This window comes from Apus apus, chromosome 21 (genome assembly GCF_020740795.1).
Source record: "Apus apus isolate bApuApu2 chromosome 21, bApuApu2.pri.cur, whole genome shotgun sequence".
Lineage (NCBI taxonomy): Eukaryota > Metazoa > Chordata > Aves > Apodiformes > Apodidae > Apus > Apus apus.
Genome location: NC_067302.1, coordinates 5010256 through 5037947, shown reverse-complemented (window position 1 = coordinate 5037947; position 27692 = coordinate 5010256). Strand labels below are relative to the sequence as shown.

Here is a 27692-nt window from a genome sequence, read left to right as displayed (position 1 = left end):
CTAATCTTGGGATGGCTCTTCTGGTTTCTGAAAGGTTGGATTTAGAAACTGGTCAGGAGAACTGGGCCCACTGCCTTATCATTGCCTGTTGCTAATTAAGAAACTGGTGAATCAGGGAGCAAAAAAGGGGTGAGTGATGCAATGGAAAACTCCTTCCTGTTAATCAAAACACAGTTGGTGCATCTGAGATGATTTTAAATAATTGCACTTTGCTTATTTGATTTCGGCTTAATTGTCGCCTCCTAATCTGGTTTCCATCCCAGCCGACCGGATGAACCGACTGCAGACGGTGCTTGCAAGTTCCCAGCAGTTCCAGCATATGTTTGATGAACTCAGGACCTGGCTGGATGACAAACTGTGCCAGCAAGCTCAGAGCCAACCCATTTCTGCTAAACTGGAGAGGCTACAGAGCCAAATTCAGGAGCAAGAAGAGTTCCAGAAGAGCCTCAACCAACACAGTGGCACCTACGAGATGATTGTAGCCGAGGGAGAATCTTTGCTGCTTTCTGTCCAGCCTGGGGAGGAGAAGACCACTCTGCAAAACCAGTTGGTCAGCCTCAAAACACACTGGGAAGAGCTCAGCAAGCAGGCATCCAACAGACACTCGAAGCTCAAGGACTGTTTGCAGAAAGCTCAGAAGTACCAGCGGCATGTGGAGGACCTCCTGCCTTGGGTGGAGGACTGCAAGGCCAAGGTGTCAGAGCTGGAAGTAACTCTGGATCCAGTGCAGCTGGAGGCAACTCTTCTGAGATCAAAGGCCATGCTGAGTGACGTGGAGAAGCGGCGCTCCGTGCTGGAGATGCTGAACAGCGCTGCCGACATCCTGATCGACGCTTCCCAAACGGATGAGGATGACGTTCGGGATGAGAAGGCTGGCATCAATCAGAAGATGGATGCCATCACAGAAGAGCTGCAAGCCAAGACTGGCTCCATTGAAGAAATGTCACAGAGGCTCAAGGAGTTTCAAGAAAGCTTCAAGAACATTGAGAAGAAGCTGGAAGGGGCGAAGCACCAGCTGGAGATCTACGATGCCCTTGGGCCACAAGCCTGTAGCAACAAGAATTTGGAGAAGCTCAGGGCACAGCAGGAGGTGCTGCAGGCCCTGGAGCCACAAGTGGATTATCTGAAAAACTTCACTCAGGGTCTGGTAGAAGATGCCCCAGATGGGTCTGACTGCTCCCAGCTCTTAAGCCAAGCTGAGGTGGCTCAGCAGGACTTCAAAGCTGTGAAGCAGAAGGTAAACGACTGCTGTACACTCATGGAGAACAAGCTTGAAGGGATTGGCCAGTTCAATAATCGGGTCAGGGAGATGTTCTCTCAACTGGCGGATCTGGATGATGAGCTGGACAGCATGGGCCCCATTGGGAGAGACTCTGACAGCCTCCAGTCCCAAGCAGAGGATGTTCGCACGTTCCTGGGCAAACTCCACCGGCTGAAGTCTGACATTGAAGCTTCTGAAAGTGAATGTAAGAAGATGCTGGAGGACGAAGGGAGCCCCGATTTGTTGGGACTGAAGCGTGAGTTGGAGACGCTGAGGAAGCAGTGCAGCAAACTGACAGAGAGGGGCAAGAACCGGCAGGAGCAGGTGGAAACGACACTGTCTCGTGTCGAGGACTTTTACAGCAGGCTGAAGGAGCTGACCCACATGACAACCATGGCAGAGGAGAACGAGGCGTTGCAGTGGGTGGTGGGAACGGAGGTGGAAACCATCAACCAGCAGCTGGCAGACTTCAAGGTAAGTCTTCTTGATGTAACCTTTCTGAAGTGGTATTTGGTGTTTGAAGGCCTGTCTAGTGTTGTGGTCTTTTGGGCAGGAACCTCTGGTCTTGAAATTATCGCGGCTTCATTGGTTGTTGCTGTAATGTCAGCACTTTGGGTGCAGTAAAACATCCTTGCTCTGGAGAATTGAAGGTCAGCTGCTGGACTTGTTAGTCTGCAGTGAAGTGGTGCAGAAAGATTTTGTGATTGGAAGGAAAAAAGCTTGTCCCTGTTCTCCTTGTGCTGTGAAATGTTGGTAACGTTGGTACCTCGTGGGCTTGTAGAGGTGGCCGGTGTTTAGGTTGTGGGGGAGAAGAGGTGGTTTAGAGCCCATCTGAACTGCCAGTTGGCATCATCTGAGGGTCTAGTCCAGATCAGATCATCCTGCAGGTCTTTCTAGCTGGGCCACCATTCCTGCTTGTTGTTCTCTTCATCATGTCCCTGCCCATGCAGGGGAGTTGGAACTAGATGATCTTTAAGGTCCCTTCCAACCCAAACCAGTCTGTGATTCTATGATCTGGGTCACATATTACATCCATTTTGGGGTCCTTGGGTACAAATAAAGCCACAGATAAATTGTAGGACAAGGGATGCTCACAGGGAGTAAAGCCAAGGCCGTGTCTTCCTGTGGGCTCTTCGTGTTTCCAACGACGAGCTGATGGAGACCATCAAGGCTTGCACAAAATGCTGGGAGAGGGAAGAGCTGGAGGTGTTTGAGATTTATTTTTTTTTATACAGTCTCACGATGTTGGGTCATGCTGTTTCACTCCATTAATTGTATTAATACTGCTCAGAAATTCTCTTGCTGTGAAACTTCTATTACTGATGCGCTCGGTAGTTGATGATTGGACTGATTTACATCTGGCTGCTCGTTTCCTGCTGCTAATGGGGGGTGGGAGGGGGAGGCACTTTTACAGCCATTTACTTTTCATCTCATGGCTAATTGATCCCGTTCCACCACTGAATAGCTCTGTGAAACCTTCACCAGGACAAGGTACTTCTGTTTTGGGGGTTGTCTATCCAAAAAAAAGGGCTTGGAAGTGTTACCGACGTGACAAAAACTCATCCAATGGTGTGTTGAGTTGGGCTCTCCTTTCCATTGGGAAGGGTGATGGGAAGGGTTTAACTTCCTCCTTGGACACCACATAGTCACTTGGAACAAATAGATCCAAAAAGGAGTTTCTGGTCCTTGAAACCAGTGAAACTTTTCTGCAGAGCAAGGGATTCCTCCTGGATGAGCAGCTCTGGTTTGAAATGGTGATGAAACCCATGGTGGGTGCAGCTCACTGGGTTGGTGCAGCTTAACCCACAAATGGTTTGTATCTCAGTGACCTTGAAGACCCTTTTAGACAAGGGTGGCCTGGGCTGCACAAGCCAAAGGTGCTTTGGGGACAGACGTGTCCTTCCCAGGAGATATTTGTTGGCCATTGAGGCTACGTGGTGCAGCTGGGTTCTTTGTTGGTGGAAGAAGGAAAGTTGCAGCAGGGTTGGTAGGTTCTGCTGTGTCATGGCTGAGAAGAAAATGGGGGAGAAGCCAGAGGGTGGATGGAGCAATCGTGGTTACGCAGCAGCAATTGCTCCTGGAAGAACAAGCACGTTTGCACAAATGGTTCAGTGTTGCAGAGCAGATCCTTGCAAAGCCTCCTCTGACAGTTCTCTCCAAGGGGAAGTTGATCCCAGATACTGATCTGTACCTGGAAGGGCATCGTGGGGTGTGGGCAGGGACCACCCGTGCTCCATATGAGCAGGAGGGAGAGCGGTGGGGGAGTCTGGAGGAGCACGGGAGGCTTGTTTTTTACCCTTTTATTTTCTTTCTCTGCACCTAAGAGAATATCACAACCTTCTCCCTTCTTGGACTGCAAACCAAGTGCATGCCCAGCATGTCTGAGACAGCTCCTCAGCTGGGCAGTGCTCCCAGGGTGGCCTGGGGAGGAGGACAGGGTGGCCGGGGCTCTCTAGGAGCGGTCACAGTCCTTCTGTCCAGAAGGCTCAAATGTGGGCAGATATTATGTCTTAAGGCATTAATTTTAATGAACATCTGTGTAAATGAGATGCAAATCAGGCATGGCCCCAGGGCTCCAGGCACATTGCCAATGCAGCCCTGACAAAGGTGGGCACTTCTGGACTCATTGTTTCCTGATTTTAATAAAGAAGATCTATGGGGGGCTCTGAGAGAGGCTGTGAGCAGATGACTTTCAGAGCAGCTTATCCTTGAAGCTTCCCACATATTTTTCTTTTCCTGCCTGGAAACACCCCTCAAATTGCCCCCAAAAGCCGCAACCTACAACAAACCCTTAACTTTTGGAGACCTGCCACCCATGTGTTCCCTCTCTCCCCCTTCCAGCCCCTTTCCCAGGTCGCTAATCCTGGCTACGGGTGGGAGGAGTCCTCGCCTGCTTCTTCTGGCTGGGTTTGTTGGAGAGGGGAGGCTGGGAAGCAGCTGTTGGATCGTGCTTGTGAGGGACCTTTGGTTGATTGGTTCAGCAGTCGGGTGTGATGATGGGGATGGTTACACCAAGCTGAGCCCATGCTGGCTCCCATGGCCATCAGAAGCCAGGACAGCGTTCAGGGTGGACTTGGCCTTCAGGGGGTGAGGGAAGCTTGAAAGGGACTGGTTTGGAGCCCCACCTTGTTAGAGGATTGTAAGAAGAGACTTTAAGGGGCCATGTTGTTTAGCCCCTCATTTTATGGTGAGCTCAAGTACAGCTGAAAGGCATCTCTGTGGTTTGGAGTCTGTGCTTATATGGCCATCCTGATGGATCGCTCCCGATCCGGCTGTGCTGCCGAGGGAACAGCATGAGGTTAGTTTATGGTAAGCTGTCAGAGCAAAGGGACCTTGTCCTTAACTCCTGATCTCCAGCATGAGTTTAACCCAAGTGCCTGTGTTTCCATTGCTGACTCTTTGAGGAGCCTCTTTTTTTTGTATAAAAGGGCACTAAAAATGGGCAGGAGCGTTCAGTTTCTGTGTCTCCAGGAGCATCACAGGGCCAAGTCTGCTCTGCAGAGCAAGGGACAAGTGACAGCCACCAGCAAGAGCTCCTTGTAGGAGCTTTCAGGCTGGGGCATTTCTTCCCCCTCTACTCTCTCTGCTGTCAGCTCAGGTTTCTCAAAGCTGACGCTAATATTAAATTTTAATGACTGGAATCAAACGAGCAACAGTTGAAATGTTGCTAAACATAACAGCTACGTTGATTCGGTTTAGCAAACAGCAGAATTCCCCAGGGAAGTCATTCCCTCGGATGAGAGATGAAGGGTCAGGCAAAGGCGTAGGGGCTTTCTCCATCGTGTGCTCCTCAGCATCAGGAACCCCTGAGCTAGAAAACCCCGAGTTCCAAACCTTCCTCCCAAAGGCTGGGAAGTTCATCTGTGCTTTGGATAAAGCTCATGCCGTTGGGTGCAAGGGGCTGCTTTTCCTTTATATGCTCCTTTAAGTTTGGAGTGCTGGTGCCAGGAAGCCCCAGGCATGGACTTGTCCTGTCTGGCCAATCATCTGGGGCCATGGAGAGCTGATGGAATCAAGTTTTTGGGTGTATTTTGGGCTGTGCTGGGGTAGCTCAGCCTCCTGGCTAAGCGAGCTCAAGCCTGGTTCTTGTTTCTCTTTTATGCAGTGGGTTTTGAACTTGGGTTTCAAAGCCTGGCGGGTGTGTAGTGTTGGCAGTTCTGAGCTGGGACCCTCTTTGATTCCCCATGTTGTTTTTGGACCAACTCTTTAACGCTCCCACATTTCCCCTACAAAGCAGAGCGTAACGCTCAGCCCCGGGTCAAAGGCACTAGCAGAGGTTGTTGGGCTTGCTGCAATACAGAGGGATGCTCGGGAGGGGAAGGAAGCCACTGCCTCCCCACTCATACCACACCAAAGGGATTTTGCTTTTCTGGGGACGCTTTCCTCCCCATGATGAAGATGAGGGCAGGAGCAGGGCCACCTTCCTCCTGAGCGCAGCAGCCAGAGGGGATTTCAGCACGAATCTGAACAACTTCACCCGAAAACGAAACCCAAAGAAAAACATCAGACTTGCCATAACCAAAGGGCTGCAGACGCAGTTGGCTGAAGGGCTGGACGTTTGGGGACCCACCCCCCCAGGCTGGACCTCTGTGTGTGTGTCCCCTGGTGCTACAGCCCCCGCTTGTCCCCGCAGCTGCGCTTGGCCCCGCGGCTGCCGGGGCAGAGGAATGCTGGCGAGCCGGGACCTGCCGCAGCTGGCACCGGGATCCTACCTCCCTCTGTTAATTAAACCCCACCCTTGCCCCAGCCCGAGACAATGGGGGGAGCAGGGGGGCCTGCCGGGGGGAGCAGGGGACCTGCCGCATCCGTCCCTCACTGGTGATGGCTTTGCCAGGGCGGGTTGTGGGGAGCGGAGGGAGGAGATGGGGTTTTGGGGCTCTTGCCTCTCCTCTCGCTGAGGGTTTTTGGGAAGGGTGTTTGAAAGTGGAGTTGCTCAATGCAGTGAGCTCAGGCGCTGCTCCTTCACGCCAGTAGAGCTTTTGTGCTGGAGGGTGGAGAGGGGGAGGGAGAATCCCTGGACAGCAAGAACTGAAGCCACACTCTGGTTTTGTTTTAGAGCAGGTCAGGTTGGCCGGGGCCCATGGAGCCCTCGTGCCTCCAGCACCCTCTTTGTCTGCTGAAATAAAGAAAAATAAAACAAAACTGGAAAGAAATCCCATGAGTGAGTGAGGAAAAGCCCTGGACAGTGAGTGCTAACTCATCTCACCCTTCAGATGCTGCTCCACTGAACCCTGCTCTGGGTCCTCCCTGCTTCACCCCAAGTGAAAGCAGCAATTAACTGGTGCTTTCTTCAGCACTCTCATTAGGGCTCTCTTAGTCCCCCCAACCTTTTGGAGGGGGAGCTGGCTTCACGGAGCTAGCAGAGGTGCTGCTGTTGCTAATAAAAGGGTGTCCCCCAGGGTGCCCAGAGCTGCTGCTGGTGGGGAGAGGGGGCTGCAGGTGGGTGCAAGGGAGCTCAAGGGCATCGCGTGCTCCACGTGAGCTGTTGTCCTCCTACAGGACATCAGTGGCAGGAGACGTGGGGTGGGGAGTTGGCTTCCCAGCCCCATGCAGCATTTCACGGTGATTATTTTGCAGGAGGACTGGGATGGGTGCTTCTTCCCAGAAGTTTATGCCATTTCCATTTGCAGAATTGCCCTCCTTGGTGGGCTGGGATGAGCATGATCCCTGATTGCGTTTTGTGATCTTCCTTTGCAAGACACCTGTATGATGATCTTCAGGGTCTTTTCCAACCCAAGTGATTCTGTGGATCTGTCTCTGGGACCAGTGGTCCTGCTCCTGCTCCTGCAGAGCTGCTCTCCGGGATGGGCAGAGGAAAACCCACTTCCCATCTCAGGATTGTGGGGCTGAACCAGAGAGCAGGGAGGGATCCTTTGGCTGGTGAGGCACGAGGTGTTTACGCTGAAGCATTTACGCTTAAATCCTTAATTACTTGAGACAGTGTGTTTGCCACCACTAGCAGACACATGTTCTCACAGACAATGCTCCAGCACCCAGCCCGGGTCCCTGGGGAGGCTTGTTGGTAACTCCACACCCAACTGATCAGCCAAAGACCCCAGACCTGGGGGTGTCTCGCAGGCAGGGTGGGTGGGAGAGGGGAGGTGGGTTTCTGGGATGAGATAGGAGAGAGAAAGGACACTGCCACTTGCTGTGCCCCAGCCTGGCCGAGGGTATTTTTAACCCTTCTGTGCCCCCGGAGGAATGTGCGTGGCTCCCGACAGTCGTCCAGTTGGGAGCAGCTGGGTGGGCCTGGGCTGGGAGTGGGGACAGGCTGCACCATGGTGTCTTCTCATTGAACGCTTTCCAGACCTACTTAAAGTATCTCTGGTTAGTATTTTCAGCATCAGCAACACAGGCAAAAATGCCTCCTCTCTGACAGCTGTTAAGCTGCCTTAAAGGCACCATCTCCCCTCGTTGGAGAAGAGGATGATAAATAGGGGGTGGTAAGCACAGGCTGTGCTGGGTGACAGGGCTGTCACCCACCCTTGCTGGGGCAAGTGACCCAAGCAGAGCTGCAAAGCCACGGTGATGTTTGGTGCCAATTTGACCTGGTCAGCTGGAGCTGTTGTGAGCAAGTGCGTGTGCACAAGAGGCACTTGAGCATCCTTGTTCTTTGGAAATACGTTTTATTACAAAGGGAAGAGCAAAGGTGCCCCTGGAGCTCGTCCTCCCCGAAGGCAGCATTGTGGGGAGCTGCTGTATCAGCAAACCACGGGTGGGTTTTGACCTTGACTTGCCAGCAGGCAGGCAGAGAGGCCCAGGCCCTTCCCTGGTCCTGAGTGAGCTGAGAACAAGAGCAAATTAAGCCAAGAGCTGCTGAGACCAACCAAGTCCCAGCAAGGCTTTTATTTTTTTCATATTTTCTCAAATCTTAAAACACTTAGGCTGTGATCCAGTGGACCCAGCTCGGGTCACTGCTCCAGAGCCACCCACTTGCAGATGCCTTCATGACCCTGGCAGGTCTCAGCCAGGGATATGGCTGTAGGAATGTCCTCTCGCTCGTTAGCTGGCGGTGATGACACTTTGCAGTGTTTCCAGGAGATACTAAAAATACCAGCTTTGCATAAGACTGGGAAAGCTGAGGATCTGAGGGAGGAGGAGATGGGAACGTTTTTGTCTGCAAGGGCTGAGCAGAGGAGGGAGAGGAGCCCAGTCCCGGGGGGACGTGGCCGTGGAGGTGGGATCTGTGGGGAAGCGTGTGGTGGAGTGAACACAGGACTTTCCCATCACCCGCAGCATCCAAGTGAGTCACTGGTCTCCATCAGGGAGGAGAGTGAGTGTGGCCACTGGGTCTGGAGCAGATGGGGGCTTCTCCAGGGAAGGGCTCAGGCTTGGATTACTCACCACAGCATTTCAAGAACAATTGCCAATTCTTCTGCTGAAGGAGTGGTTTAAAATGTCTCCCATCCAGAGGATTCTCTGGATGATAACGCACTTACCTCACTTCCGAAAGAGCCTCCAGAGCAGTTTATTAATCACCCCATCCCTCAGTTCTCCCTGCCATCCCAGGTGGTTCTGACACTGGCTGAGGAGCAGTTCATTGTTTCCCCAGGGTGGGCAGGGGGCTGGCAGCACCCTGCCTGTGGGTGCTGGGTCATGGGATGGCCAGAGAGCCCAAGGTGCTTTGTCCACACTTGTGTAGTGCCAAAGCAAAGCCTGGCAGCCAGGGAACAGAATTTGCAGGAAAACTGGGCAGCTGAGGACAAAAATGGATGTTTCAGCAGGTTGAACCTCCTGGCTGCCAGGACCTGGGCACGTGGCTCTGCCTGTCATTTGTGGTCCCAGCTCAGGTTGCTGCTGGGCTGTTTTGGGGTGCTCTGTGCACACAGAGGGGCCCCAGGGGAACCCCAGGCTCCCCAGGGATGGAGCAGTGAATGGCACGGTGTGTGCCTGTGGAGCACATGGGCTCCAGGCTTCATTCAGGAGAATTGTTTATACCAGCATCTGTATTAGTTGCCTTGCAGAGAAAGCAGCTCCTTGGAAAAACAAAATACATGGAAAAATGTGGTGCTCACTGATCTGTGCACCCAAACTGCAGAACCTTTCTCTGGGAGTTGTGTTTTTAACCTCTTCCTGAAACTTTTCCAGTGGAGGTGCAGACCCCCATGGAGCCAGGTGAGGTTTCCTCCCTTGGTCCTGTGAAGGAGAGTCCCAAATTAGGGGGCTACAGGTTGCAAATCACTGCTGGAAAGGTGTGCTGGCTCCCTGTGTCACCAGCAGCCATGACCTTGGAAGGGAGGGATTGTGTGGTGGCAGAGACCTGACATGAAATTGGTTTGAAGTCAGCTGTGAGCTGAGGGGATAAAGGAGCCCCCAGCCCAGCACGGTGGGATGGGATTAGCTCTGGTGCCTTCACTTGGAACGGGTTGGGAGCTCCGGGCTTGGCCCCCGCGGCGCCGAAACGGCAATTGCAGATTTGGCAAAAGAAGCAAGTTGAGGAGGAGAGAGCAACAGCACTGAAAGGGAGATAAAGAAATGCCTCTGACTGTCTGACAAATGCAGCAAAGGCTTTTAAAAAACATGAGTCCTCTGGTAAAAATCCCAGTGAAATCTAAAACACGGTTTCTAAGGCAGGTTTTGAGGGTGTGGGATTTGGCTTTGTGCTTTTATTGCAGTGTCTGAGGGAGGCTGAAACCTGCTCTGAGTCCTTCCTGCATTTGGGGTTTATACCCTCTGCCCTGCTTGGACGTGGCACCACATCCCAGTCCCATGGTCCCTCCTGCCACCACCAGCTCAGTGACCCTCACAAGAGTCAGACATGGGGGACACAGTGACCCACATGCAGTTGGAGATGGGGACATGGTCAGCAGGACCTGTAGGGACAAAGCTCCATGATGCAAAGGCAGGAGCTCTCCTGCATCCACCCTTGGCCAGGATGGGTGAGCAGGTGCTGCACTGCCCAGGGCAGGAGGGCCTCAAGGTGAGGAAGAAGCTTTGAAGATGAAGGCAACCCTTGGTTATACCCCGGGCTCATTAGCGCCGTGTCCATCAGAGACGTTGAGCTGTCTCTGGCATCTTTTCCTTGTCACATAACACAGGTCCATCATTTCCAGCTGCTGAGATGCATTTAAAAGAAAGCTAAAAATATATTGCTTTCCAAATACTGCTTTCCCATGTAAACAGTGGCGGGCAGGATGTCATGCAGTGTAAACAGGGTGACATTGCCTGGTGACGGGGAAGGCACACGTGCCCGTGCTCCAGGGATGGTGCCCATATGAGGAAAGCGTGAAACCTGTGGATCCAGGAGACAAATGGGGATGGTCCTACTCGGACCAAGTCTGGGAAAATCTCTGGACTGGTTTTAGCTGAGGGTCTTTAGCTGCGGGATGTGGTCATTGGGTGGCCTGGGTGCTGGAGTTGCTTGGAGACACCTGAAAGGACAAAAATTCAGGTGGGACTTTCATGTCCTGCCCTGTCTTTCCCTCACACCAACACAAAGCTCGAGCAAAGTCATTAGGTTGCAATTCCCAGTACCCTTTGGCTTCTGTCCCCATCACTGGGGTGGCACTTGGTGGCTTAAAGCCAAGTGACCCATGACTTGGGGAACCTGCTAGAGCTCCATCTCGGATCTTCAAGCTGGGCACAGCAGGTTTTTGATTGGCTTTAATACTTGCCGAATATTTCCCTGATGGTTTTAGGGACGGGGGTGGGGGGGATGTGTTGGGAGGAAGACTTGGCTTGCTTCTGGCACGTGACTGGGTGAGGAAATGGGAAAAGAATTTCTGGCTGTGAAACGGCAGCTCCACGTCGAGATCGTTCCTTCTTCGCAGTGGAACAAAAAGCCTCCGCGCCCCAGCCCGGATGCCTGGGATTCCTCTTGGAGGGGCCCCGGAGCAGTAACGGTCCTGCTCCTGCTCCTACTCCTGCTCCCGGCCAAGGTGGGAGCTGGGGAGCCAGGGATGGGTTTGCTGGAGGGCTGGCATGGCGTGGTCGCCCAGCCCCGTGTTGTTTCAGCTGCGCTGGGTTAATAACACGGACCTGGAGCTGGTGTGTCCCCTGCCAAGTATAAAAATCTGGGCTTTGGGACACTCTTGCAGTGTTGGCAGCTGGGGCTGGAGGCCAGCCCTGGCCGTCCGTCTGTCTGTCCAGGAAGGCTCAGGGGGACACAGAAAGGATGGCTGTGGATGGGCAAAGGGACTGCTTGGGCTCCTCCTGATGCCATATGGGGCTGCTTGTTCTCCCCTCCCTGCTCCCTTCTCACCTGCTGCTCTTTTCCTTGCTCATATTTAATAATGGAAGTAAGAGAAGGAGTTTCCAGAGATTTCCCAACGTGCAACCAGCTCTGCTGAGCACTTTGAGCTGTTTAACAGGCATTTCTCGTGCACAACCCCAACCCTCCTCTTCCACAAAATGTCCATTCCTGTCTCTTCAAAGGGAAAAAGTCCCTTGGGGAATGTGGTGGTGGAGCTGCTGGGTGTGCAGACAGTGCTGGGGGAGGAAAGGCCTGAGTGCTTGGGGACAGGGAAGTTAAGGTCCCGCCACAGCCGTGGCACGACCTTGGCCAAGCCCTGATGTTTTTGGAGAGAGGCTGGGCACCTGCAGCACAGCCGAAAAATGGGATTTCCATCCCTCCCTTGGCTTCACCCTCTCTCCATAACACAGCCCTGGCTCAGCACGGCCTTTGGTGAAGCTGGGGCACAGCAAAGTGCAAACCAAGCTCACCGTCTCCTAGCCCTGGCACTCTTGGGGTGCACGGGGCACACTTTGATGTGCCAAGCACCTGCCCGGCCTCTCATATTTTTATCCCAAGGCTGTAATTCCTACCTGCAGGAGCAGGCCGAGTGGCTGGTGGGGTGGTTGTTGCCTGGAGATGTGTGGAGGCTGTTCCCAGCCCTCCTGGTTTCTCTCCTAAGTCTGTGACTTCCCTCAGCATCACTTGGCAGCGCTGATTCACGCGTCGGGGCTGCCTCCCTCTCCCCAGCCCTCTTAAACCCGAGGGTTGGGGGGGGGGGGGGGGGGGGTGAGGGTGATGGGGTGGGGGGAGCACGGTGCTGGGGGCTGTGAAAATGAGTTTTTTCGGAACAGGAGCCGCCGAGGCGTGCGGTGGCAAGTTGCGGGTGGGTTTTTTTTGGCAGAGCGGTTGGTTTCGGGGAAGGCAAAACCGGTACTTTGCCGGGTGCTGGTGATTTGGTTTGGTTTGGTTGGGGTTTTTTTTTCGGTGATTTCATTCCTGCGTTCTTTGTGCAGGGGAAGGGGCCCCGGGGGGGGGGGGGGGGGCGTGAGGGGGTGTCCAGGCCCCCCCCCTAGCACGGGGTTCTGCCCTTAAAGCCACCGGGTAGGGGAAGAGCCGGGGCCGGACGCGGACAAAGGGCTGAGGCGGTGGGAGCGCGGGGCCGGTGCGCGGGGGGGGCCGGAGCCGCCGTCGAGCCAGGGCGTTGCTGCTCTTTGTCGGGGGCTGCCGCCTCCCCCCGGAGGAGGGGCCAGCCCCGGTGGGGCGGGGAAGGGAGCAGCCCCGGGCTGCGCCGGTCGCCGATGGGGGGTGTGGGACGGTACGGGGGTGTTTGGGGTCCGGTCCCCCCTTCCCGGTACTCGCTTAAAGGTGGGGATCCGGGGATGGTGGGGGGTGGAAGGGCCGGCGGTGGCCGCGAAGGGGGCGGCCCCGACCCGCTCCGCCCCGCGGTGCCGCCCCCTCGGCCGCCCCCGCCTCCCCCCCCGCCCTCCGCCGGGGCTGGCAGCTCGGCGGGAGCCCGGTGCTGGCGGCGAGCGGCGGCGGGGCCGGGGCGAGCGGCGGCCTGCGCGGCTCGGCCTTTTGTTCCGCCGGCGGGAAGGAGCATAGCGGGCTGCGGAGGAGGAGGAGGAGGAAGAAACAGAAGCAGGCGGCAGCGGTCCGGGTCCGCCATGCATCCCGCCGCGCCGGCCGGGGGCTGCCCGAGGGGGCACCGCGGAGCCCCCCGCCCCCGGCCCGGCCGCTGAACCGCGCAGGGAAAGGGGGTGAGAGCGGCGGGGGAGGACGGGGAGGGCGGCCCCGCTGCTTGTCCCCGGTGCCCCCCCCCCTCCCCGCCCTCCTCGCCGCGGGGACCGGCCCCCGCCGCCCCCTTCTCTCCGCCATGGAGCCGCCGCAGCCCAACACCGGCCACCGGGAAAGTTAGTGCGAGGGGCCGGGAGGAGGAGGAGGAAGAAGAGGAGAAGGAGGAAGAAGCCGCCTCCAGCCGCGGCTGCTCCCCGCCGGCTCCCGGCAACTTGGGGGATTTCGTGCCGCTCCGTCCCCTTGCCATTTTTGGATGCGTTTTATAGCCGATTATTTTTTTTTTTTCCTGGGGAGAAAGAGGAGGAAAAAAAAAAAGAAAAAAAAAGCCAAGCCCGGGCTCCGCAGCCTTCACCTCCCGGCGCCGCAGGGCTCGGCGGCTCGTCCCGACCGCCCCGCGGCAACCGGCTGGATTTTGGGGCTCCGGTGGCCCCGGGTGTCGCGGTGAGGTGACGGGAACAACAATGCCATCGTGTTTTGGAGACAGGAAACCTCGGAGTTTGCCCTGAATGAAGAACTTCCTGTGTTTAAACTCGCACGAATATCCGCTGACAGGCTCAGTTCAAATGAAAACACGAGAGTCGGGGGGAGAGGCTAATTCCGACCGGCTGGACTTCCATGGGACTCGGAGCTGGGCAGGACATGCCAGGAGCTGCTGGCTGCTCCGGCTGCTGGACGTGAGTGGCCGGGACAAGCGGTGCCTTTGTTATTAAAAAAAAAAAAAAAAAAGGACAAACGGGATAATTTAAGAGCTTTAAACTCTTCTGTTGCAAACAGCGACTGGGAATATTTTCTCGAAGCTGTCGGATTTGGATGGTTTTTGCTGATGGATGAGGGTTTTTTAAGGGGTTCGGGGGGCTGAGATGGGCTGCTTTGCTGCTTGGAACCGCCGGTGGGGCTGCTGAGCACCCTCTTGTCCCTCTAGTGTCGCCGCTTTGGGATTCGAGTCTGCCACGGTGGGTTTGGGACCTGCTGGCCGTGTGATGTTCCCTGTGGTGGCAGGCAAAAAGTTGCCGGGACGGTTTCGTAATCGAGTCATAGACTGCTAGAATGGTTTGGATTGGAAGGGACCTTTAAAGTTTATCTAGTCCAACCCCTCATCATCATCTGTAAGGACGAGAGCATGGGCAAACCACTGAGCCGGCCAGACTGTTTACGGCAGAACCGCACTTGCCTGGGGAAGGGCGAGGAGGAGGATGGTTATATAGAGGATTGCTACGTGCCCCAGAGGTCGATATACGACACGATGAGAATTAACGAGCAAATCGATCAGGGGTCGAAGCTCAACCAGCTTTCCAAGAGCACCCTCGGCAAGGGGGATGGCAGCACCATATCCAGCAATGGGACTCTGGGAGCTGCCAATGTCTTCGAGTCCCGGGCGCCAGAAACAAAGAAGTTGGACGAGCGCGTCATCTTCGACGCGCTGAAGCTCAGCAGTGACGTCTCCAAGCCGGCGCCGGCCCCACCGAGGAGGCGGCCGAACCCCGAGAGGAAGGAGAACGTCAACCGGCGGTCATGGAAGTCCTTCATGCCACCAAACTTCACCGAATTTGCAGAAAGGATGGGGGCTTCCCTGAGTGAGGTGTCAGAAGCGGGTGCCTCCAACCCATCCCTGCGGGATAAGCGGGAGTTGAGTGCCATGCTCACCGAGCACCCCGGCCAGCTTGACCACGGCGAGCCCATGTCTGAGTCTCTTACCCTTGAGCACGTCTCCAAGTCATCTGGCACAGCAGAGGCTTTGACGGCCAAGCAGTTCAGTGCAGATGGCTACAGTGGTCCCCGGGATGAGCACCAGAACCTGCTGAACGCTGGTGACAGCCGTGTCAGGGACCTGGCCAGGGCTCACCGGCTCCCCAGTGCCACCTGGCCACGGGCCAGGAAGAATTTCATCAAGGGAAGCCTCAGTGATGGTCACCAGGAGACCCTGGAGGCCTCCGAGTCGGACTGTACAGTGGAGAATGTCAACCTCTCTCCGTGTCTTAGCGAAGAGCTGCTGGATACGGGACTGGATATTCTCATCACCTCCAATCTCCGGGAGAAAACGGAGTCTGAGCTGAGGTTTGAGGAGGATGAGCGCTGGGTGATGATGGAGGAGTGGGAGGAGGCAACGCTGTCAGAGAGAGGGAAGGCTGTTCTGGTGGCAGAGGAGAAGAAGAGCTGTTGCTTGGAAGATATTTCTGAAGAAAGGGAACAATTTGCTGCTCCAGCGGATGGCTCTGCCCCCAGCCCAGGGACCTGCCAGCCCTGTGTGTCCCCGGGGGGTGCCGGCAGCCCCCTCGCTGGCAGCACAGGCTGTCCCCAGGACGTGGGGGGGCAGTGCCAGGTTGAGGACTTCGCTCCAGTTTCAGAGCGCTCAGCCAGCCCTGCAGGCCCTGAGTTGTCCGACACAGACTCGGTGCAGATGTTCCTGGAGCTAGAAGAGCAGTGCTTGCAGGAGGACGATGGCAGTGGGGCTGTCCCTGGCTGCCTGGAGGTTCAGGTCTCCCTGATGGACTTGGAGGGGCTGGACCCAGATTCGGCCAAGCTGGCCGGTGTGGCAGTCGAAGCGTGTCAGCCAAGGGCCCCTTTGGACATCAGTGCTTCTGACTCTGCTGTCGTGTCAGATCTGGAGGACTTTGATGTCACCGGCAGCTCGCATGTGCTGAGCACGCTGGAACCAGCGACAGAGCCCTTCTCAGAAAGGGACACCTCAGCTGTCACCCCAACAGACTCAGATGGAGGGGCCTCACCCAGCCCCGTGGCCATGGTGGGGCTGGGCTCCCTCCAGCAATGCTCTCCGGCACCAGTGGAGGATGAACCTGACCCACTGGTGGACCTGGAGTTCATGGACAGTTGTATGGTGGCAGTGCTGGTGGCTGGTGGGATGTCATCTCCTGAGCCAGGCGCATATCCAGCTTCTGACTTAGAGGGAGCTGGTTACCTCAGTGCTCCGGAGGGGTGGGGTGAAGAGAACCAAGACTTGCTGGTCCCTGATGGTGAAGTATCACAGCTTCCCAAGGAGACCTCTCCTGGCCGAGTGTCCCCAGCTGGGCTGTCCCCCTGCCAGCCCCCAGCTCCTGACAATGTGGTGGAGGAGCTGGGATCTCCCCCACAGCACGAGTCTGGCTTTGAGGGGACAGATTCACCCAGGACCCATCACCTTCTGCCTGGAAGGCCTGAGGTCGCTGGCTGTGATGTCCCAGAATTGGTTTCTGAGGAGGAAGCCACAGATTTGGGATCAGAGGGTGATGGAGCTGAGGGCCAGTCTCCTATGGCAGAAAGCAGGGATACCCACCAGGGTTCTCAGCTACCTTTCCACACCAGCTCTGCATCAGAGCCGGGCTACGAGCCTCCCACATCGTCCCCTGTGCCTGTTGGGGACCTGCCATGGGAAACAGTTCCCCTGGGCCAAGGCCTGGCTCTGGAAGGGTCTGCCCACACCAAGGGGTCCCCCGTGGAGGTGGCTGTCACACGTGGGGAGGCACCAGTAGCCATCCTGCAGCCAGGAGACCTGGACTTGCTGTTTGCCAGCAGCTGGGAGGACCTGCCGGTGCGGTGCTGTACTGTGGTGGTGGGTGAGGAGGTCCTGCCTGCTGCCAGCTCAGCTGCTCTAGAAGAGCTTCCCAGCGTATGTCCCACTGTGGGGCAGCCTGCTCCTGATGCCATCCAGTGGGATGCTGAGGAGCTTTCTGCTCCAGCTGATCCACCAGCACCAGGGGATGTGGCTGTTCCAGAGCCCCAGGCTCAGGAGACACCACCACCTCCTGGGGATCTTACCATGGATACTGAGGAACTGTGGACTGAGCACCTACCTCCGGATGTCACCACTGCTGCCATGCCCTTAATAGTGGAAGAGCTTCTAGATGCCCCACCACCATTTGCTGATGTGCCTGTTGCTGCTGTGTCACCACAAGTGGCTGACCTGCTCGTTTCCAGTGTCAGGGATCTTGGTGGTGGCCCAGTGCTGCTGGCAGCTGAGGGGCCAGCAGTGGCCTTGGGGGATACAAGTGACTTTGCTGAGATGTTTGTGCCGCCCATCCTAGAGCATCTATCCACCCAAGTGCTGGCTTTGGAGGATGACCCCATTGTGAGACCACCCGCAGCAGAGGCGGCAGCTTGGGACAGTGTCTCCATGCTGCTGGGCACGGAGGGTCCCTCTGCCACCTTCCCACCCCTCCAGGAGGAACCCATTGCACAGCCCTCCCGTGTGGCCATGCTGGGGGCCACCCTCCATCCCCCCAGCCATGGGGGTGCCCCTTCTGAGGTGCCCATGGGCATGGAAGGACCTCCCAGCACCGCTCTGGTTGCAGAAGGGCCTCCTGCTCTGCCAGATGGATTCGTTCCAGATAACGAGGTATTTGTCGCTCCGGCGCTCCCAGACAGGGTTTCAGGCCCGGGAATCACTTTATTTTGCACTTGAGGGGTGGGTGGGAGGTGGGAGCCCACTCAGCAACGCATGGCTATGGGGTTCAAGGCTTCAAAACAGCCTTTGCCCCTCCTGATTTTGCCTTTGATTTGGCAGGCAAAAGGTTTTTGGGGTGGATTTGTGTGGTTTCATAAGTAGGGGAGGCAAAAGACTATCGCTGCTTCGTGATCTAAACTATTGTCTTGAACTTTTTTGGCTTATTTAAGTACGTTACGGTCACTCAGATGTAAATCACAGGCTTGAGGAAAACCTTCTTGCCAGATCTTGGTGGGGTGGTTCCCATCTCTGAGGCAGAGAATAGAGTGGAAGAGAGAATCCTGTAAAACAAATTAAGTGCAAATAATTCCTGTCCTGGGCAGTCGCCACTTTCTGGAGCTTTTGAAAGAGAGTGATAAGGTGCTGAGGCTCTGGACCTGAGGCTGGAAGGGGCTCAGGTTCTCTCTGGTGTTTGGGGATTTGCTTTACCCGTGCTGTGCTGGTGGCTTTTGCCCAGAGAGACCTCAGCAGTGAAGTTCCCACAGCCGGGAGCCGATTTCCTGCCATCTGGATTAGGAGAAATATCACTAAGGAGACATCAGAAGTTAGTCAGAGCCCAAGATCCTGATTCGGTAGCAATTACTCATCCTTCGGGCTGTGCCGCCCGTCGGAGCTGTGCACGTGGAAGGGCTTGGAGAGAGGCTTTCACATGGGGGGGTCCATGTGAGCAAGGGCTGGGGCACCCAGTGGGGACCTTGGAGAAGAAAGAGAGTCGTTGGGATCTTGCCCTTGTAAATCCAGTGTCTGAAAGTCATTGCTTTGGTGTCAGTGTGTCCTTGTTGGTGGGATCCTTATTTTGCGTCCACCATCTCTTGATGGTTAACCCTGTAAATCTTCCTGTTGTTCAAGCTGCTGGCAGCTCCAGTTTCTCCCACCACAGGGCTGGGTCCTGTTTCCAGCAGTGGTGGGCTTATGGAGCATGGCTGCCTAGCAGACCAGGGAAGAAAAAAGAGAAGGGAAGCAGATAGGAGGGAAGTAGAAAGAGGAGGGGAGCAGAAAGCCAGGAGGGGCTTTGGAAAGCATTTCTGCCTGGTGGAGCAGATGTCCTCCTGCTCACCAAGATGTCTGTCCAGCCGCTGGGCCTGGACAGGACACCTCTGTCTACACCTTCCCCTGCCCAGCCAGGGTTGGAGGTTCAATATTTGCTTCAAAGCTGAGTCACAGGAGGTTAATGAACTAAATGGCTGGAATCTTTCATGAGCAAAGAAAACCGAGCACGTTGGACGTGCTGGCTCCTCAGGCCGTTGCCGGGATGATCTCTGGGACAGCGTCGGGCTCCCGGGCTGTGGAGCTTCTGGTGCTGCAGGTTCCCGTGGGCTGACGGTTGGGATTTCTCCAGGCCTCTCTCTCCCTGCTTCCAAACCTTGGAGTTTGTTTTTGCAGTGTGCTAAGAGCTCAGACCCAGCCCCACATGCCAGACTTATCAGCCTGGTCCTTTCGTGGGCTTGGCTGCTCGAAGAACCAGCTCCATTTATGAGCAGGAACAGAAGTGGCTGAGGAATCAGGGAATTTTGTGTCACCATTTATTTCTTATAACTGTGGCATAATTCTCCCTGAGCAAACAGCTCTGGACAATGTCTGCCAGCACACCCTTGGCTCTGTGTCCTGGAGGGAAACCTCCCTGCCCTCCAGTAGCTCAGGAACAGCTTTTCCTCTGAAAATGGGGTGAAGAAAGTCCACAGCAGCCCCCCTGGCTCAGGCTGGGAACTTTGTGTGTGTGTGTGTTTGGGATTTTTTTTGTGTGTTTGGGTTGGGTTTTTTTGCCTCGTGTTCCTTTGGAGACAAAGTGATTGTCAGGTCCAGAGTGCTGTGCCATCCACCAGCAGCTGCTCTGCTGGGAGAGATCTTGCATCCGAGTGGGAATTTTTCGATGCCATCAGTGTCTGTGTGTCCTCAGATGAGGAGGCACACGTGGGGAAGCTGGGGGCTGGCTGCCATCCCCTCTGCATTCCAAAGAAATGGTTGTGACAGGGCTGAGGGCCCTGATCCTATCCAGGGTGACCTGTGCTCTGCATGGGCTTCTGGTCCCAGGGAGCAGAGTCAGCCCTGACAGACTCCTCTGCCTTTTCCTGGGGCTTTGCCGTGGGGAAGCAGCAGGGTTGTCCTTTGGGACCCCGGCAGAGGGACCACGCACAGGCAGGGGGTTCCAGCAGATCCACAGCACTTCTCTCAGAAGCAGGATTATCCCTGTGCCTCTCTTTACAATGGGGAGCTTCATTCGCTCTCCTCCCCCTTCCTTATCAAACCTTTTTTGGTTTCCAAAGCTTTTCCCCCCAGGATTCCCAGGCAGGACTGTGCCAAATCTGCGGTGCGGTTAATGACCAGCGCATTAATTGCCAATTGCCTTTGTCTTTCGAAACAGAGCTGGCTTCTGGGGGCTGTAATTTCGTGGTTAACAAAACTCATGTGATGTCAGGTCTCTGTCTGCAATAGCATCACTGTGAGAATTGCTTTGGGTTTTTCCCCAGGACATTATTTCTCAATCCCATGGTTGGCCAGAGCTGATGCTCATTTCTTCTCGGGTTTACTCTCTCAGCTTCACTGTGGTACTTGGAAAAAGGGGATCTACCCATGGAAAAGCAGAGGTGGATGTGCACAGATCCTGAGCTGTGCTCCACACCAGGCAGTGCCTGCAACATCCGTGTTACTGGGTCAAAGCAAGGGAGGAGTTTAGACAAACTTGCCCAACTAATGAAATCATTGCAAGTAGCTACTGCATCTTCTCTAGAGAAGAAAGCCTGTTGTACCTATCGGTGATGGAGGGGCTGTAAGAGCAACTCATGGGTTATAAACACCTCTTTTCTCCCACCCTTCCCATCTCCAGCTGTTCCAGAAGGAGCAAGTGGATCCTCTCCAGCTAAAACTACAACAAGTCAATGGAGTTGGTCAAGGACTCATCCAAAGTGCCGGGAAAAACTGTGATGTCCAAGGGCTGGAGCATGACATGGAAGAGATCAACACCCGCTGGAACACCCTCAACAAGAAGGTGAGAGCAGAGGGAGGGGCTGGATGTGGTTTCTCTCTGCCCTGTTGGGTTCTGGTAGAAAAAGAGGGTCATCAACAGGGAGGTGAGGCTCTGTTGTCAACGGGCCACCATCCTGACCGTGCAGTGGGGTTGTGTTTGGTGTGCAGGTGGCCCAAAGAGTTGCCCAGCTGCAAGAGGCCCTGTTGCACTGCGGGAAGTTTCAGGATGCCCTGGAGCCGTTGCTGAGCTGGCTGGCAGACACTGAGGAGCTCATCTCCAACCAGAAGCCTCCCTCTGCTGAGTATAAGGTGGTGAAAGCCCAGATTCAGGAGCAGAAGGTAAGCACAGGGTGAGGGGTGGCTCCGTGGGTGGGGGAGCTCTGGACAACCAGATGATATTTCGGGGAGTTCAGCTGTAACAGATAAGGTGTAGCTGGGATGTCCACAAACCTCCTTTCATGGTTGATCTTCTGAATCCCCACATCCTCCTGTAATAAACAAGCAGCTTGTTTGCCCACACTCTCTATCTCCAACGTCTAAACCCCCAGCATTACTTTACTGTCCCGCTGCCTCTTGAAGTTTGCTGCTGGTCTTGCTGGTCGGCCGTGTTTTTCCAGCCCAAAGTTTTGTTTGTGCTGGTTAATTCTGCTGTGTCAGGAACAATCTGGCGTTGGAGGTACCGCTTGGGGTGTTTGGACAAAGGGAATGTAGAGGCTGGCAGGGCTGACCCGAGGCAGGCTGCTGGGTGCAGAGATAACAGGCTGGGCCGGCGCCTGCCCGCGTGAGCAGGCGGAGGGAAGTTCAAGTGTGGCCATGGTGAAACCTTTGAGAAGCAAATCCTTTACCTGGCCTCTCTCTGAGGTATTGAGGCTTTGAAGAGGAAATTTATTTAAAGTGAAAGTTTTGATCTTGATAAGTTTGGGGCGGGTGATTTGGGGAAGCCTCAGAAACCTTCTCTGGCGCAGAAGAGCTTTCAGCCTCTTGTAAAAGAGACTAGAACAGGGTATTTCAGTTGGAAGGGACCTACACTGATCATCTAGTCCCAACTGCCTGACCACTTCAGGGCTGACCAAAAGTTCAAGCTCATCATTGTATTATTATTACTTTTTTGAACTGGTTTTGATGGCAGAGGCTGTCCCACAAGGCTGGCTTTGGTCTCAGCCCCATGCCGATGGTGGTTTTCAGCCACAATTAGAGATTTGCTATCTCTGAGGGCTAGAAGAGGTTCTGCTGATCCAATCTGGTAACTCTTACCCTCCTTTGCCCCACTGCTGCTGCTAAAGCTGCTCCAGAGGCTCCTGGATGATCGCAAAGCCACCGTTGAGATGATCCAAGCAGAGGGAGGCCGGATCGCCCAGTCGGCCGAGCCTGCGGATCGGGAGAAGATCGTTGGGCAGCTGGAGAGCCTGGAACAGCGCTGGGCAGGGCTGCTGGGCCGGGCAGCCAGCAGGTGAGGGCTCTGTCCTGCCCACCAGAAAACACAGGGCCAGCTCATCCAGAGATCCACGGTGTCCCAGAGCTTGGGGTTACAACACTCGGGAAGCCGGTGGAGGTTTCTGTGCAGATACATCCTGGAAACGTGGAAACAGCTGGAAAACATAAGAAATCAAAGCCTGTTTGGGAGCTGAAGTTGATAGCAGCGGTTTACAATGGCAGGGAAGAGCTCAGATTAAATAAATTCCCTGCAGGGGATGGATGTTATTTTTACTTTTAAGCGTTAACATTTAGCTTTAGCAGCAACATCCTGTTGACACCTTTCTGCTGCCTGAAGCTCGTTTATGAGTCGCTCATTGGTACATAAGCTAATATTTGAGGTTATAAAGTCACTTCTGACGGCCAGATTGGATTAAATCCCTGCCAACTAGATGGACTGTCCATCTAGAACTTGTACCGGTGCCGGGTTGTCTTTGAGCCAGAAGCTCAGCAGCTCTGAAAAACCAAGAGCTTGGCCAAAAGTTGAGGATCTCCCAGATAGTGAGAGGAACGGAAGAAAAGCAGCACAATGGGGGAGCCTTTCTGCTGCTTCCCAAGCAGCTGGACCCTAAAAGCACAGTTTCAGGAAAAAGCTTATTTTGCAATTACCCTTGCACCAACCAGGGCTGCTTTGGTTCCCTCCTCCCATCCCTCAGAGCTTCTTCCCAACACACCTCCAACAGGGAACTGCTCCTTAGTGGTTTATTGTGTCCTTGCTGTAGGCAGAAACAGCTGGAGGACATCTTGGTCCTGGCAAAGCAGTTCCATGAGACCACGGAGCCCGTGTCAGACTGGCTGTCAGTGACAGAGAAGAAGCTGGCCAACTCAGAGCCCATTGGCACCCAGACTGCCAAGATCCAGCAGCAGATCAGTCGGCACAAGGTAGGACCCACGGGTGAAGAGGAGCTGCCCATAGAAGTGGCTGGTATCAGGTCCCTCTCAAGTGGGTGTTTCTGCCCTGGTGAGGGGGTTTTTGGCACAAACCAGAGTTGGAGGAGTTATCCAGGCTGCTTTCTGTACAGAGAAGGCTGCAAACCCTGACCCACCAGCGTGGGTAAATAATCAAGCTCGTGTCTTTGCACCTCACACAGCGAAGGGACAGAAAACCCATCCCCGTTGTCACGTTTCTTTTAAACATCTTTTATTTTGCTGCAGTTTGCCCGTTCCACGGGTGGGTTTCGTGTCTCCTCCATCCCTTCAGTTGCATTCATTGTTTCTGTTCCCCCTTTTTACGTCGCCTTTTAATTTAATCCATTTCCATCCCCCACCACCACTCATTTTCCTTTCTGTTGTCCGTTTTATCCTCCCGCCATTCAGGCTCTAGAGGAAGAGATAGAGAGCCACGCAGCCGACGTGTCTCGGGCGGTCGGTGTCGGGCAGTCCCTCTCCTCCCTGAGCTGTGCTGCTGAGCAGAAGCTCCTGGCAGAGAAATTAGAGTCTCTGCAGACCCGCCACGGCGAGGTCCGGGAGCGGTGCTGCAGGAAGGCAGCGCTGCTGGAGCAGGCGCTGTGTAACGCCAGGCTCTTTGGGGAGGAGGAGGTGGAAGTGCTCAACTGGCTGGCTGAGGTCGAGGACAAGCTGGGCTCAGTATCCGTAAAGGATTACAAACGGGACGTCCTGCAGAAGCAGCATGCTGACCAGCTGGTATTTTGTCTTTTTTTTATTTTTTTTTTCCATGTTAATGTTGTTTGTTTTGTTGACTTGATCTGGGGTTGGGTTTCGTTTCTGGTTTGACTTCAGTTTCGCAAAGGTGGTTGTTCCGCTGCTGGTTCTCGTCTAGGCTTGGAGAAGTGTAACGAGATTTTGTGTGTTAAAAACAATCTTTGTGGCCCCAAAAATGGGTTTCCCGGAAGGGGGGGGTAAAGGGGGTGGGGAACTTCAAATGATTCATTTGGTTTGTGAACAATGTCTGAGCAAGCTTGGCCGCCCCATGCCTTTAGAAAGCTGGATGCTGGTTCCAAGAATGGGAACTTGAAAAGCCTGGTGGGTTTTCCAAGCCAGGCTGGCCACCAAGGAAGTGTCTGCTTCCACTCCCTGGGGGCTGGGCAAGCTCTTCTCAAGAGTGAGGTTATGTCTAATACAGGGGCAAGTTCTTTGGTAACACATATCCTGTGGGTTGGGGTGGGTTTGCTCCAAGATTTGAGCCCTTGGGTGACAGAAGTCCCAATAAGTCCCATAGCAGGAGAAGGTTGAGTGGACAAATGTCAGATCTGTTGTCCACCCTTCCCATGCTTGGCAGGAGCAATTCCTGCTCTGCTCAGCACCTCTGGCCAGTGCTGGCCAGCAGGACTCAGGGACCTGCTTGCGGAAGGGTAACCCCAGTTTGCCTTTCTCTCCAGGCTTTGAATGAGGAAATCGTGAACAGGAAGAAGAATGTGGACCAAGCCATAAGAAATGGGCAAGCTCTCCTGAAGCAAACCACAGGTAACATGGACATGCTCTGTCTGGTGGGGAGGATCTGGGAAGCCACTCATCCTTCTCATGGTCTTTCCTGGGGTGTCCATGCTCTGCAGTGCTAAGTTGTCTGGGGGAGGCTGTTCTCCCTCAGGCCTAATCTCCCTTTGGATACTCCCAAAGTTTTGCATCCAGACCTGGATGCTGAGCCACAAACACTCCAGCTTCAGGCTTGGCTGGACTTGGTTGGCCCCAAGTCCCAACCCCACAGCTTCATGAGGGGGTGGTTCCCACCACCAGCGTGCTGATGCTCAGCACTGAGCAGCCCTGCAAGGCGAGGAAGGGTTTTCTCATTGCATCCAGCTGCTTAAATCACATGGAAAGAGGTTAAAAATACACCCAGGCCTTTCCTAATATCGCTTTCCCATACGGAGCAGTTGTTGCTGTTGCCACGTGGGTGTGAGTTGATGTTTATGCGTGGGAAGAAAGGTTGGGACGATGCGTTTCCTTCAGATGTGGTCTGCTTGAAGCAGATGTAGGGACCTCTGTCCTTGTGGGAGCTGTGTAGCAGGAAGAGTGATTACAAAGAATTTGGCTCCCAGTTTCTCATCCTCTCAGAAATAGCAGTGAAGAGTGAACTGCACCTTCTTTTATTGTTTGTTTTTTTTTTTTCCCTCTTGGAGCTGTGACATGTTAGTTGAGAACTGAGTTGTGGTGGCTTTGGGGCTTGTGGCAAAGCCAGGCTCCACAGCAGGCTTCCCTCCCTGTCCAGGCAGGAGGTGGATGGTAGAAAATGTCAGGTCTAAGACCAGCTCCTTGGCTGTAAAAACAGTCATGAGACTGAAATGAGCTGTTTAAAAGGGGGGGAAGAGGGCAGGTGGCTGCTTAAATCTCCCTGCAGCTCCCCTATCGTGTGCCCTTGGTGCTGTCCCACAGGGGAGGAGGTGTTGCTGATCCAGGAGAAGCTGGATGGAATCAAGACCCGCTACTCGGAGATCACGGCCGCCAGCTCCAAGGCGCTGCGCACGCTGGAGCAGGCTCGGCAGCTGGCCACCAAGTTCCAGTCCACGCATGAGGAGCTCACCAGCTGGATGAGCAAAGTGGAGGACGAGCTGGTGTCCAGTGGGGGACAGTCCCCTGCTGGCGAGCAGATCCCCCAGTTCCAGCAGAGGCAGAAGGTGGGGGCTTGGCAGAGCAGCACCCGGGGGACTGGGACATGAGGGTGGGAGCCGGCAGGGGTTCACTTGCTGGAGAGGGCTGTCACCTGCAGAGCACTGAGAAGGACACATGTCCATGGGTGCCTTCCACAGGAGCTGAAGAAGGAGGTGATGGAGCACAGGCTTGTCCTGGACACAGTGAACGAGGTGAGCCGAGCTCTCTTGGAGCTGGTTCCCTGGCGAGCCCGGGAAGGGCTGGATAAACTGGTGTCGGACACCAACGAGCGCTACAAGCTGGTCAGTGACACCATCAAGCAGAGGGTGGAGGAGATCGATGCTGCTATCCAGAGGTCTCAGCAGGTAATCAAATAACCCCCGTGGCAGCTGGTGGGTTTTCTTGGTGGGATCAAGCAGCTCAGCACTGCTCCAGCTCACACAGCGTGACGGTGAGGCGTGCAATAGTGAGCATGTCCTAGTTGGGAGGACCAAATCCCATTGGGAATGCCAAGAAACAAACAGGTCCCTCCAGCAGTATGTGGCAGCAGGGCTGGTTCCTGACCCATCCTGGTGCATAGGGTTTGGATTAGATGACTCCTGTGCAGTGCCCTGGTTTCCCCCTATGGGCTTTTGCTTGCGTGGGTGATGTAGCTGGTGTAAAACTGGTGACAGGTGTGACTTCCAGGCCCGGAAAAACGTCATCCCCTGTGGTGATAACATGGGGATTTGTTCCAAGTGCCCTCTCAGAAAGGGCTGGTCCTGCACAGGCTGGAAGCTGTGAAGCACAGTGAACAACTGCCCCTGCTGGCTCTGAGCTCCACAGAGCTGAACGCGCAAGCAAAACCATCATGGAAAACAGGAGCATCCCTTTCCCTGAGGGCAGGGAGGGTGCAGAGCAGGGGAGCTGCTCCACCTCAGTGTCATAGAATCAAAAAATCCCAGACTGGTTTGGGTTGGGAGGGACCTTAAAGATCATCCAGCTCCAAGCCCATCCCTGCATGGGCAGGGACACCTCCCACCAGCCCAGGTTGTTCCAAGCCCCATCCAACCTGCCCTTCAACACTGCCAGGGATGGGGCATCCAACTTCCCTGGGCTCCTCTCTTGCCTCCGCACACTTGGGCGAGGGGTTCATCCCTCTGGGTCTCCCCATGTCTCCCACCACCCCCAGTTTGCCATGTTCTACACCCCAGCTGCCTGTCCCTGACCTGTGCTGTCCTGTCCCCTGTGCCAGTACGAGCAGGCAGCTGATGCTGAGCTGGCCTGGGTGGCTGAGACCAAGCGGAAGCTGATGGCCCTGGGTCCCATCCGCCTGGAGCAGGACCAGACCACAGCTCAGCTGCAGGTGCAGAAGGTACGTGGGCACTCACTGGTGGGAGGGATAACAAGGTGGGCAGTGAGGAGAGGTGATGGGCTGGGGCTTGTGGGGGCAGCATTACCCTGGAGAGGCTTCTGGGGTTTGTGTTGCTGAGCCCAGAGCACCAGGACTTGTCCTTGCTAAGCAAAAGGAAGAAATGAAGGAGAAAGAGGATTTAGAGAAATTAAGTGGTGGGCTTCTGAAGGAAAATGCCTCCCATTGGCAGGTGCTGGAACATTTACATGGGTGTCTAGGGCTGGATGAGTCCTCCTACCTGGACTCCCCTCAAGGGAGCTGCTTCTGCTGAAGGTTTTCCGTGTGGCCACCAGAGCAAACTCTGCCTGGGCCTTGCGGGCGCTGGCAGCAGGAAGGGGTTAGACAAATGTATATATTGATTAATGAGGGTGCTTTTTGCTCATTGTTCCTTGCAGTGGAGGACTCCTCGGTTCCCTCCCAGCAGCCAGACATGGAACAAAGAGGCAATGGGTTGTTTTATTTTTTTTAATATATCTTCGAGATGAGCTCATGCCTGAAAGAACGTGCACTTTAAATAAACGGCCCTTTTCTTCCCTTCCCAGCCTCAGCAATCAGAGCAGGGAACAGGCTTTTGGGCTTTTAAAACAAAGAAGAAAAATCAGACATTGTTACAAGGGAGGGGGACTGAACCATTGAGCATGAAGTTAAA

The 27692-nt window shown here is 54.9% G+C and overlaps 1 protein-coding gene across 1 annotated transcript in view; it reads left to right on the top strand.

Annotated features, from left to right (window-relative positions):
* Positions 1-27692, top strand: part of MACF1 (microtubule actin crosslinking factor 1) — a 141900-nt gene that overhangs the window by 87309 nt on the left and 26899 nt on the right. Inside the window, 10 exon segments of the mRNA XM_051638175.1 lie at positions 264-1735; positions 20492-20653; positions 20800-20970; positions 21915-22081; positions 22827-22986; positions 23422-23748; positions 24444-24528; positions 25435-25676; positions 25809-26015; positions 26885-27004. Of these exon segments, the coding sequence (XP_051494135.1) occupies positions 264-1735; positions 20492-20653; positions 20800-20970; positions 21915-22081; positions 22827-22986; positions 23422-23748; positions 24444-24528; positions 25435-25676; positions 25809-26015; positions 26885-27004 (3113 nt within the window).